The sequence below is a fragment of the Cololabis saira genome, chromosome 7 (genome assembly GCF_033807715.1).
Source record: "Cololabis saira isolate AMF1-May2022 chromosome 7, fColSai1.1, whole genome shotgun sequence".
NCBI lineage: Eukaryota > Metazoa > Chordata > Actinopteri > Beloniformes > Belonidae > Cololabis > Cololabis saira.
In genome coordinates this window covers 32,588,603-32,601,899 of record NC_084593.1, presented here as the reverse complement: position 1 = coordinate 32,601,899, position 13,297 = coordinate 32,588,603, and the positions used below count along the sequence as shown (strand labels likewise).

The window sequence follows — 13,297 nt, the reverse complement described above, 5'->3', positions numbered from 1 at the left end:
ATTCCCTATGTTAACAGAAATGCATACATGCATGTAAATACTAGCAAGATAGTTTTAGATCCAACACAAACAAGTCAGGCAGTAATTTGGTTATTCATTTATTTATGACCACAAAATTTAAACAATTTCAGCAAGTTGAACAAAAACGTTGCAGTAAATAGTGATAATATAACCGAAATATTTAGCTCAGGTTACCATCAATTTATACGCTCTTACAAAAATGAAATTACTCGGCGATTGAGCCTGGCATACTGGATGCGCTGGTATGGGTAGATTGAAAGAAATACACTACATTAACAAGGAAATACATATTGTACATGTTTAAATTGTGTTCTTTGTTGAACTTTATGCTCCTTTATATAGGCTACCACTTTGTTTTCAAACATCCTTAGGATGATCATTCCCAAACGTATAATACCGGTACGTAACATTTTGATCTGACTAGGAATTTTGTAAATTGAAATTTTAAATAAAGTTTATTTAAAAAAACCCCAAAAAAAACAAACGTTTTTATCTGACGTGTTTCCGGTTTCTGCTAAGTGCTGTCCCATTCCTATTTCTACCATTTGGAGCCCTCACACCCTCTCACACTTGATCACGTGCTGCTGACATCACTGAAAGTATGTGAGGGTTCAGGGCTGGAGAGTTTAGGGTGGAGATTGGGATTCAGCACACGTCTCTCCAGTGTTAGCGTCGCTCCATTGGCTACCCGTAAAATTCAGAATCCAATTTAAAATTTTATTACTTGCGTATAAAGCCCAAAATGGCTTAGCTCTGCATTATTTGCAAGACCTGATAGTGCCCTATGTTCCTGGCAGAGCTCTCCGTTCTCGGAGTGCAGGTTTACTCGTAGTTCCTAGAGTATCCAAATATAGATTTGGAGGGCGGGCGATCTGCTATCAGGCACCACTACTATGGAACCAACTTCCAACCTGGGTGAAGGAGGCTGACACCACCTCCACCTTTAAAACTAAACTTAAAACCTTTCTGTTTAGTAAAGCCTATAGTTAGTGTTTAGTAAACCTCTAGCTGGTGTTGGTAAATCTCTAGGTAGTGTAAACTCTAGTGTGTTAGAGTCAGTAGTCATAGTTGCAGCTATAGAACTCTACTCTAATATAGCTTCGCGGTAGATATGCTGCTATAGGCCTATGCTGCAGGGGGGCACCGGCATGATCCACTGGGCGGTGCCTCTCACCTTTCTTCTCCTCTCCTCTTCCCTTCCTCTCTTCTCCATTTCCATTTCTATTTATTATAAGTATCTCATAGCTATCATTTTTGTCCATCGCCCCTGTAGTTTCTTGTGCTAGCGCCCCTGTTCTTTTTTTTCTCTTTTGTACATGGTGCAGCATCCTCTGCTGGTGGCGAAGAGCATCTCTGAATGCACAACACCGGAACCTGCAGCGTGGGAGTGAGAGGGGCAGGGTAACGGCCCGGTCAGGCGGGGGAGAGATTTGTCCGTCAAGACACCTTTCCCTGGCCCTGTCCCTTGTCAACCTTTCCCTGACCCTGAACCTAACCTGGGGCTTGCTGATTGGGCCGGAGCTTCGGGAGCTGCGTGCTGGCCTGCGGTCCCCACCCCCGTTCATCCCATTGCTGCTTCCACCTGCCTGCTGTGTGCTGCTGATGTCCCCGACCCCACAGTCTGGCCCTCGGCAGGAGGGTCCCCCCTTATGAGCCTGGTCCTGCTCAAGGTTTCTTCCCTCCTAAAGGGGAGTTTTTCCTTGCCACTGTTTGGCTTAAGGTTTTTCTCCCACTATGGGAGTTTTTACCTGCCATTGTTTATGTAATAATTGCTCGGGGGTCATGTTCTGGGTCTCTGGAAAGCGTCTGGAGAAAACTTTTGTTGTATTAGACGTGTTGGACCACCGTCCATGTGATTATGAATTCATGACATGTGTGGTTGGGTGAACATTTCTGGCTCTTGGACCGGTAGGGGGCCGAAGCCGGGCTAGAGTTTCATGATCTCTGCCTCATGGTTAGCTCATGACACCTCCAGCTTGGTGTGGAGAACAAAGGGGGGGATGGAAATTTCCGCAGTCCGAAGCCAGGACTAAAGTTTACGACACCGTGGCCACACAGCTTGGAACAACGGAGGGCCCCATGGACACCCGGATTTGCCTATGTGGCCCCCTTTGTGATAAGGAACCCCCCCCCCTGATTGGACAAGGACCCCAAGCTGCAGGAAGGGGAATCAACTTCCTGTGTGCAGCTATAAAAGAGAAGGCCCTCCTCTCTCCGCGCTCTTCTCTCTTTTTCTGCTTCTTCCTTCTCACCCACAGGTCTCTGCTGTAGCACCAGGGAGCCAGCCAAGGGCCGGCTTTCTCCTTCGTGAACGAAGGAGCGTCCGTTTTGCAGCGCTGCACGAGCGACCCACGCAGTTCCGAGCCCAGAAAGCCGAACTAGGGACCCTGCATTGCCTCGACGTGAACGCGACGCCGATCCGAAGTTGAAGGAAGCCAAGTGCTGTGCACAGCTGCTATCCCCTCATCCAGCTGGACAACAGGAGGGAGTGATAGCCATTTTATCAGGATCGCCTGCTGAGAGTAAACACCCAGCCTTCCCCAAGGAACGCTGACCGACCACCCTTTTTTTCCTTCAACTGCAAGGATTCACGTAAGAGGCTGTTTTTGGTGTCTGAGCAGAGAAAACTTAGTAATACACTTTAAAAGTTAGTTTACGCTGTGAGCTGGACTGCTGATCCCGTCATAGTTGTGTTTATTCACTTAAGTGTTTTTGTTTATCTTCTAATTTGTCTACTGCTGCATCCACATTGCTGGATCGTTATGACATGCTTCTCGACAACCGAAAACAAGGCCCTTCTAAATTTCCCGGTTGAATGACCAGAGCGCACGTGTGAAGTTTAGTTTCACCGTGGGGCATTTCTGGGTGGGAAAGATCAGAAGGTCTTGGGTTTCTGGTAGTGAGAAATTATTTAAGAGTGTCTATTATTTGTGTCTGTATCTCTCTCTCTTCCTCTCGTACTAACCCCCCCCACACGCACACACACACACACACACACCCAGACGCTCCCCTCGGTTATAAATTCCCAAGCCATTCTGAGATCCGACACACACACACACACACAGGCACACGCACACACACACACACACGCACACGCACACGCACACGCACACACACTAGTCACACCCCACACGGATGACCGGAACTTTTTGCATTGTATAATTTCTTTCCCTGTTTACGTAGTGTGCCATCAGGATTTATTTGGGGTGTTACGTTACCATCTTTTGACACCTATATGTAAATAAATTCTGATTGATTTTTAATGAGTTGTTTGTGTGTTGTTTCATACAAGTTTGGTCACAATTGATTTGTCTGACAGAGCTCAGTGCTCGAATCTCACCCTTCAATTACTGTATACTAGGCATAAACCTTAATTTCTGAGACCGATATTCTGCTGTAAAAGTTATCATTTCCCTGCTTAAGGAACAGGGTGGTGCCCTGAGGATTTTATTTATCATTTTGGTCATTCAATTTGATAAATAGTCGACTTTATTAATTATTGATAATTATTAATAAAATTATTAATAACCTTCGATAACTGATCAGCTAAAGCTAACCCGCTGTGGCACAACAGACGCTATATAAATAAAATTGAATTGGGGCACGGTGGCGAAGCAGGTAGTGCAGCCATCTCACAGCAAGAAGGTCCTGGGTTCGATTCCCGCCGGGGACACTGTGGGCGCTGAAGTGCGTGTTAGTTCCCCCATGACTTCAGTGCCCACACCCTGGGTGGGGTTGGCGAAAGGATCTTTCTGTGTGGAGTTTGCATGTTCTCCCCATGTTCCCCTGGGTAGCTAATGGGAGCTACCCTCACAAAAACATGCACACAGTCCTGGGCTATACATGCCCCCTCTGGCCAACCGGGGCGCCAGATGGGGTGGGGAGGATCAGGCCGGAATAACGTGATCCTTCCACGCGCTACGTCTGGCTGGAAAAACCCCACCCTGTCTGGTGAAAAGATGTTGCCTGCTCACTCCTCAGGTCCTCACAGGCCTGTTAGGTAGGAGCACTGGGTGATAAAATGGGGAAAAAACCGGGATAAAAATATATTAAAAAAAAGAAAATTGAATTGAATGAAATGTACATAATGCATGTACACAATCTACAGAGAGAAATCATGAAAACTTATAAAAACTTATTGGTCATGCATAAGGCTCATGCATAAGGCTCCACAAAAAAGCATTGTTGAAAAATGTTATTGACAGAATTCATGTTAATGATGACAACATTTATTTCATGAATTTATGTTACAGCCAAGTCTGTTGGATGATGGCGGATGTTATAACATTCCCAGAGGCAGGTAAAGGCTGCCCAAAGGGATGGTAACTGTAACAGTTGGGCACATTGGTTTCAGGAGGAGTCAGAGTCACTCCGGGGGTCACGAGGGGGAACATAATCAGCCATATTGGGGAATCCAAACACAACGCAGCAGCTCAGGGCGCTCCGGAAGACATCCATATCGCAGACCTCGCACCACTCATCTGTTTCTCTGTTGTACTTCTCCACACTACGGGTGGTGGTGAAGCCGTTGAAACCCCCAACAACAAAGAGCAGGTCTTCCATGACTTCGATGCCAAAGTTGCTGCGAGTATTTATCATGGATGCAACGTTGTTCCATGTGTTGGTTCCTGGGTTGTAGCACTCAGCAGAGCAGAGACGGTTGTCACCATCAAACCCTCCAACCTGTTGGAGTAAATTGGAATATTATGGTTAAAATCTGGCTAACTGCATCTTTTATAAGAAACTAATTACCAATGGATAAAAAAACTCTTTTGGTAATGTCTGCTGGTTTTCAACTTACTGCATAGACTTTATCTCCGTACGCAACCACCCCAACTCCACTGCGCCGACAAGTCATTGGTGAGATCAATGTCCACTGCATAGTCTGTGGATCGTAGTATTCAGCTGTTTCCAGGCGCTCTTGCCCATTGAATCCACCACAAATATAGATCTGAAGACGAAATAAGAGGTATTAAGTGATTTTACCCTTTATGAGTTTTGTATTCCTGTGTAATCTTTGTTTTAATGTTACATGGCTTAATAAAATGATCTTTTTTGCATTGGTCAGATATAACTAACTTTGTAAGACATAATATTACATTAATAGTTTAGGATGTTTAACATTCAGCATGTGTCTTTGAAGCACCCTTACATGAAGAACTGTGTAATTCAATTTTTTTTTATTAACCCCTTGATTTTCTCAACATCTAGCATTTCTTTAGAGTTTTGTGTTTTCAGTGGTTGGGGACTCTATTCCATTCACTTCTACTCCAATGACTCCTCGTGTCTCTGTCAGTTCACCCACCTTGTTGTGTAATGTTGTGCAGCTGGCGTCACTCCTCTGCTCGTGCATCGGTGCAATACAAGTCCACTGGTTGGTCTGGGGTTCGTAGTACTCTGCAGTGCTGAGTCGAGTGTGTCCATCGTAGCCTCCAATAGCATATATGCACCCATTTAGTACAGTCACACTTAGGTAGCAGCGACGATAGTGCATCAGTGACACTTCCTGCCACGTGTGTGTTGTTGGGTCCCACCTGCACACACTGTTGAAATAGCTCCGTCCGTCAAAACCCCCAATAAAGTACACGTACCCATTGAGGAACGCAGTGCCGTGATAGGCACGAGGACGCCCAGCATCGTTCGGCACATTTGTCCATCGGTCAGTCCGGATATCATAGGCCTCAATGCTGTTGGTTGGATCTCCAACACTCCATCCCCCCATGGCCAGCAAAATGGACCTTGGCATGCGAGGCCGGGTAAATCTGTTGCCGTAGCAACGTGAAGGCAGCCCAAATCTGATGACATTAGCTATGGCTCTGGGAACATCACTGATCATGGAGTAGCATTCAGGGTTCCTCTTCACCACCTCACTGGTGATCACTTTCATCTTAAAATACTCCATATCCAACAGAGCCAGTCGGACCTAAACAGACATGAAAAGATAGAATCCATTAATATAAAACTGCATGGACTGTTGCATTTAACGTCAAATAATATCCAGTTTAACTGGTGATTTAACACAATTTTCGAAATACTTCCAGGTCCATATGTCCTTGCCCTATAAAGTATATTGCACAGTTCTAATTCAGAAGAGACTCAAGGATGCTATTTATGTGTACAGGATCACAATCATTCCCCTGAAAGCACAAATACCCTTTGTGTCTGTATTATATTGAAATTTATGCTACATAGTAGTGTCACCGAATTCAGACGTATATAAATGTGTTCATGGACCCAACCATTGGCCCTGTCCATGGTTCATATCTGGTGAATACAATAAATGTAACCTGGAATGTGTGATTATTTAAAAAAAAATCATTGTGGGCTTTTGAAGCTTCCCAGAAAGAGCTTTTTTTTTTTATATGGGCAGGGCCAACTTAGCTTTTATTTTTACAGTAATGTGAAATCAGATTCACAAGACACTTAATTGTAGCTATTATGTCTTTTTTTTTTGTAAAGTTGAGCTTTTGACCTAAGGTGACTGCTTTATAACGTTATATGTAAGTGATTAAAAGGATTCAAGGAAAAAAGATTGATGAAAGACAAGGCAACTAGTCATAGCCAATGGACTAGCTAAAAAGACTCAGATTTCACAATCCAGCCAAGACGCCCTTTTATGTTTCTGTAACAGTTTTTCAATATTTATGATCGAGGATCCAGCTGCCTGTCGTTGTGACACTAGAGAAGATTGAAGCTTCATCAGACTCGATGGATTAAACCTTAGATTGTGTTCAGTTCAATAAACATGACTTTGCAATGTTAATTATACAGCTGTCAGCACAACACCAATTGAATCCTGATAATATGAAAATTAAACTAAACATATTTATACAAGCTTACCTTCGGTAAGAGAGCAACAATGTGTTTCTCCCGTTCATTGGGTAAATGGTTAATCCACCTAATGATGGCCTCAAACACAGTACTCTCCTGTTTTACATTGAGTTGGTCTTTTTCAATGATATCAGTGAGCTCCTCCACGGGGATCTGCAGGAACTCTTCACAGCTTGCAACCTCCTCAAAGTGCTCAGTGATGTAGTGAAAAGCCTTGAAGCGCAGTTTGGGGTAGAAGCAGGTGTTGGTTAATTGCCAAATGCCAATACAGTTTTCAGGGCACATTTGCTCCTCAAGGAAACTGTAGCAAATACGTATGACATCGTCTATGTTGAACTGATCGGCAGCAATCAGAAGGTCCAGCACGTTGTCCTCTGTGACAGAAACGGAGCCGGTGTAAGCATGGTCAAGGATGAGCTGCATTGTGTCAGGAGACACGTTGGGAATGTTAAAGATCTTCTTGTCCCGGTTAGACCAGCGAGAAGAGAAGAGAGCTCTGAAATGAAAGCACAGTAGAGACATGTATTTCTGCAACAGTCATCATGCAACATCATGCTTTAATCACTCTATCAATGTCACATTTTTTCAGCTGAATTCTTGACACCAAGTTAAAATGTTAAATAGAAGCTATGTGTTGCCATATCTCAACTATGTATCGTAATCATGAGAATATAAACTACTCCAATGGTTTCCTAACTGTTTTTCTTTCAGAAGCCACCCTGCATGTATTTACAAAGCAAAAAATCATTAACAGTACAGTACTCATCCTGATATCTGATAAGAATGTATCCACTGGGACTACATTTGCTTCTAAATATACAAATTTTTTACTTTTTAACAATTTACTTGTCCATAATCTGATTTTTTTTCACCCCAATGGAGGTGTATACAGAATTAGGTTATGAAGGTTTTGATATTGAGACTGACCAGTGTGTACTGCATCAGAAGCAGTGCTTGTAATAACTACTTGGTGTGTCGCTGACAGAAATATGTGGTGCAGAATTGATTTCTATATGATTACCATGGAAGAAAATATGAACAATTGTTTGAAAAGTGTTCAGTTAAATGTTTTTTTTATCTAAGCTGCTGTCTGGAACATGTAACTGTGAGAGAAAACAGACCTTGTTGGTTTTAAATCATCTGCCATGTCTTTGAAATATAAAACTTGCTTAATGTGCAAGGTTGTCAAAATCACATTTGACATACCTGCTTTAGTAAAAATCTTAATTTGTATTTTCAATTTTACTTTCTGAGAAGTTAATTCTTTGATTCAGATCTTTAAATAAATTAAAGCTATAATTTTATTATCAACTCACCGAAAATATGGGGTACAGTTACACAGGACGACTTTATGGACTTGAAATTCAACATCCTCAACCTTGATAACGGCGTCACAATGTTCCCCCGTCAGACGGAGCTCATTGTACACAGAGTTGTTTGAAGGTTTCTCTTCTTTACTCATCTTAAATTTTGATAATCTGAGAAGCTTTGTCAAATGTTTATGGTTCGTATCAGCTTGTTAAAATTAAGGCAGAACTGTGAACGTGCTGCTATTTATCAGCTCAGTATTCCGGAATGGACCTTTATTTCATCACAGTGAGTGACAACAAAGACATTTAGTTTACATTTACAATGGAAAAAAGTACCTTTTGCTTCATTTGGTTTTCACAGTAGTGGTATCAAATCATTATGCGTTTTTGTTCCATGTTTTCAAGAAATGTCTCAAAGAATCAGTCGTTTTACAAACAGTTCATTTCAGTAACAAAACATCCTTATATAGATTACATGACAAACACAAGTATAGGCACCTTGACTTCTGTTTGATTTAAGTTATAATATATATATTAGCATCAAACCATCTGCCTCTTTTATGGTATTTTTAACCCAGTGTTACCAGCTCTGGCACATATTTGGCCTTGTTGATGAGATTATTATCTTTAGACCATTAGACTTCCAGAAGGTCTGATGGTTGGGAGGCCAATGAGATTTATGTGACCCTTCTCATTTGTAAAACTTTCAAGATGTTTTTAATAAATGTGGATTCATGTAAAGTAAATGTGACTATTATAAATACTTATTTGACCTTCTGACAGCCAAACCTTTAATGGTCAGTTTTGTTGAAATATTAGTAATATTAGTAAGTAATAATTACATTATTGCTTTAATTCAAAGAATGGGAATAAGGCAAAATGATCTTTTCAGATAGCAGATGGCAGTGAAGTAGTTTTCAGTTTTTCACTTTGTTCTTTTGTTGTCCCCATTGATGTTTGTTTTCAACACAGGCTTTACGTTTACTGCTCGTCTGCTATTGTCGTCCTGCTGGGAATTATTTTGACAGTTTAATCTGAACTAAATCCATACGAAAATGTCTTTCTTTCTTTGGAAGTAACCATTAGTATTAATCTGCATGTCAATGGTGAATGTACATGTGAAAACATAATTTTTTTTAAATTTAGTTACGTGTGTTTATAGACCTTAGTTAAACGGTTTTTATATGCCTCTTCATGATAACCACTTTCCATCAGACTGCAGGTTGTGCAGTGAACTGGCCCCTCCTGCAGTTGTCATGAAATGTACATAATGCATGTAAACAATCTACAGAGAGAAATCATGAAAACTTATAAAAACGTATTGGTCAGACCATATTCTTCATGCATAAGGCTCCACAAAAAAAGCATTGATAAGCTGTTGAAATGTCTAGAAAAATGTTATTGACAGAATTCATGTTAATGATGACAACATTTATTTCATGAATTTATGTTACAGCCAAGTCTGTTGGATGATGGCGGATGTTATAACATTCCCAGAGGCAGGTAAAGGCTGCCCAAAGGGATGGTAACTGTAACAGTTGGGCACATTGGTTTCAGGAGGAGTCAGAGTCACTCCGGGGGTCACGAGGGGGAACATAATCAGCCATATTGGGGAATCCAAACACAACGCAGCAGCTCAGGGCGCTCCGGAAGACATCCATATCGCATACCTCGCACCATTCATCTGTTTCTCTGTTGTACTTCTCCACACTACAGGTGGTGGTCAAGCCGTTGAAACCCCCAACAACAAAGAGCAGGTCTTCCATGACTTCGATGCCAAAGTTGCTGCGGGTAGTTATCATGGATGCAACGTTGTTCCAAGTGTTGGTTCCTGGGTTGTAGCACTCAGCAGTGCGGAGACGGTTCTCACCATCAAACCCTCCAACCTGTTGGAGTAAATTGGAATATTATGGTTAAAATCTGTCTCTCTGCATCTTTTATAAGAAACTAATTACCAATGGATAAAAAAACTCTTTTGGTAATGTCTGCTGGTTTTCAACTTACTGCATAGACTTTATCTCCGTACGCAACCACCCCAACTCCACTGCGCCGACAAGTCATTGGTGAGATCAATGTCCACTGCATAGTCTGTGGATCGTAGTATTCAGCTGTTTCCAGGCACTCTTGTCCATTGAATCCACCACAAATATAGATCTGAAGACAAAATAAGAAATATTAAGTGATTTTACCCGTTATGAGTTTTGTATTCCTGTGTAATCTTTGTTTTAATGTTACGTGGCTTAATAAAATGATCTTTTTTCCATTGGTCAGATATAACTAACTTTGTAAGGCATAATATTTATAGTTTAGGATTTTTAACATTCAGCATGTGTCTTTGAAGCACCCTTACATGAATAACTATGTAATTCAATTTTCTTTTATTAACCCCTTGATTTTCTCAACATCTAGCATTTCTTTAGAGTTTTGTGTTTTCTGTTGTTGGGGACTCTATTCCATTCACTACTACTCCAATGAGTCCCTGTGTCTCTGTCAGTTCACCCACCTTGTTGTCTAATGTTGTGCAGCTGGCGTCACTCCTCTGCTCGTGCATCGGTGCAATACAAGTCCACTGGTTGGTCTGGGGTTCGTAGTACTCTGCAGTGCTGAGCCGAGTGTGCCCACCGTAGCCTCCAATAGCATATATGCACCCATTTAGTACAGTCACATTTACGTAGCAGCGGCGATAGTACATCGGTGCCATTTCCTGCCACGTGTGTGTTGTTGGGTCCCACCTGCACACACTGTTGAAATAGCTCCGTCCGTCAAAACCCCCAATAAAGTACACGTACCCATTGAGGAACGCAGTGCCGTGATAGGCACGAGGACGCCCAGCATCGTTCGGCACATTTGTCCATCGGTCAGTCCGGATATCATAGGCCTCAATGCTGTTGGTTGGATCTCCAACACTCCATCCCCCCATGGCCAGCAAAATGGACCTTGGCATGCGAGGCCGGGTAAATCTGTTGCCGTAGCAACGTGAAGGCAGCCCAAATCTGATGACATTAGCTATGGCTCTGGGAACATCACTGATCATGGAGTAGCATTCAGGGTTCCTCTTCACCACCTCACTGGTGATCACTTTCATCTTAAAATACTCCATATCCAACAGAGCCAGTCGGACCTAAACAGACATGAAAGGAAAGAATCAATTAATATAAAACTGCATGGACTGTAGCATTTAACGTCAAATAATATCCAGTTTAACTGATTTAACACAATTTTCGAAATACTTCCAGGTCCATATGTCCTTGCCCTATACAGTATATTGCACAGTTATAATTCAGAAGTGATTCAAGGATGCTATGTATGTGTACAGGATCACAATCATTCCCCTGAAAGCACGAATACCCTTTGTGTCTGTATTATATTGAAATTTATGCTACATAGCAGTGTCACCAAATTCAGACGTAAATAAATGTGTTCATGGACCCAACCATTGGCCCTGTCCATGGTTCATATCTGGTGAATACAATAAATGTAACCTGGAATGTGTGATTATTTGGAAAAAAAAAAGAAAAATCATTGTGGGTTTGCAGTGTTAATTATACAGCTGTCAGCACAACACCATCAATTGAATCCTGATAATATGAAAATTAAATTAAACATATTCATACAAGCTTACCTTCGGTAAGAGAGCAACAATGTGTTTCTCCCGTTCATTGGGTAAATGGTTAATCCACCTAATGATGGCCTCAAATACAGTACTCTCCTGTTTTACATTGAGTTGGTCTTTTTCAATGATATCAGTGAGTTCCTCCACGGGGATCTGCAGGAACTCTTCACAGCTTGCAACCTCCTCAAAGTGCTCAGTGATGTAGTGAAAAGCCTTGGAGCGCAGTTTGGGGTAGAAGCAGGTGTTGGTTAATTGCCAAATGCCAATACAGTTTTCAGGGCACATTTGCTCCTCAAGGAAACTGTAGCAAATACGTATGACATCGTCTATGTTGAACTGATCGGCAGCAATCAGAAGGTCCAGCACGTTGTCCTCTGTGACAGAAACGGAGCCGGTGTAAGCATGGTCAAGGATGAGCTGCATTGTGTCAGGAGACACGTTGGGAATGTTAAAGATCTTCTTGTCCCGGTTAGACCAGCGAGAAGAGAAGAGAGCTCTGAAATGAAAGCACAGTAGAGACATGTATTTCTGCAACAGTCATCATGCAACATCATGCTTTAATCACTCTATCAATGTCACATTTGTTTCAGCTGAATTCTTGACACCATAAGTTAAAATGTTAAATAGAAGCTTGGTGTTGCCATATCTCAACTATGTATCCTAATCATGAGAATATAAACTACTCCAATGGTTTCCTAACTGTTTTTCTTTCAGAAGCCACCCTGCATGTATTTACAAAGCAAAAAATCATTAATAATACAGTACTCATCCTGATATCTGATAAGAATGTATCCACTGGGAATTAATTTGCTTCTAAATATAGCAAGGGAGGTGTATACAGAATTAAGTTTTGAAGGTTTTGATATTGAGACTGACCAGTGTGTACTGCATCAGAAGCAGTGCTTGTAATAACTACTTGGTGTGTCGCTGACAGAAATATGTGGTGCAGAATTGATTTCTATATGATTACCATGGAAGAAAATATGAACAATTGTTTGGAAAGTGTTCAGTGAAATGTTTTTTTTATCTAAACTACTGTCTGGAACATGTAACTGTGAGAAAAAAACAAACCTCGTTGGTTTTAAATCATCTGCCATATCTTTGAAATATAAAACTTGCTTAATGTGCAAGGTTGTCAATATCACATTTGACATACCTGCTTTAGTAAAAATCTTAATTTGTATTTTCAATTTTACTTTCTAAGAAGTTCATTCTTTGATTCAGATCTTTAAATAAATTAAAGCTATGAATATATTATCAACTCACCGAAAATATGGGGTACAGTTACACAGGACGACTTTATGGACTTGAAATTCAACATCCTCAACCTTGATAACGGCGTCACAATGTTCCCCCGTCAGACGGAGCTCATTGTACACAGAGTTGTCTGAAGTTTTCTCTTCTTTATTCATCTTAAACTTTGATAATATGAGAACCTTTCTCAGATGTTTATGGTTTGTATCAGTTTGTTAAAATGAAGGCAGAACTGTGAACGTGCTGCTTATTTATCAGCTCAGTATTC

General features: G+C 41.5%; 2 protein-coding genes across 2 annotated transcripts; both read right to left on the bottom strand.

The window, feature by feature from the left end:
- Positions 1–4,371: 4,371 nt before the first annotated feature.
- Positions 4,372–8,314, bottom strand: LOC133447383 (kelch-like protein 10). Its single transcript, XM_061726056.1, has 5 exons — positions 8,169–8,314; positions 6,862–7,348; positions 5,327–5,944; positions 4,823–4,972; positions 4,372–4,704 (listed from the first exon to the last, which is right to left on the bottom strand). Exons 1-5 carry the CDS (start codon positions 8,312–8,314, stop codon positions 4,372–4,374), a joined length of 1,734 nt encoding a protein of 577 aa, XP_061582040.1.
- A 1,401-nt stretch (positions 8,315–9,715) lies between these two features.
- On the bottom strand, positions 9,716–13,187 carry LOC133447382 (kelch-like protein 10). Its single transcript, XM_061726055.1, has 5 exons — positions 13,042–13,187; positions 11,785–12,271; positions 10,666–11,283; positions 10,167–10,316; positions 9,716–10,048 (listed from the first exon to the last, which is right to left on the bottom strand). Exons 1-5 carry the CDS (start codon positions 13,185–13,187, stop codon positions 9,716–9,718), a joined length of 1,734 nt encoding a protein of 577 aa, XP_061582039.1.
- Positions 13,188–13,297: the final 110 nt, after the last annotated feature.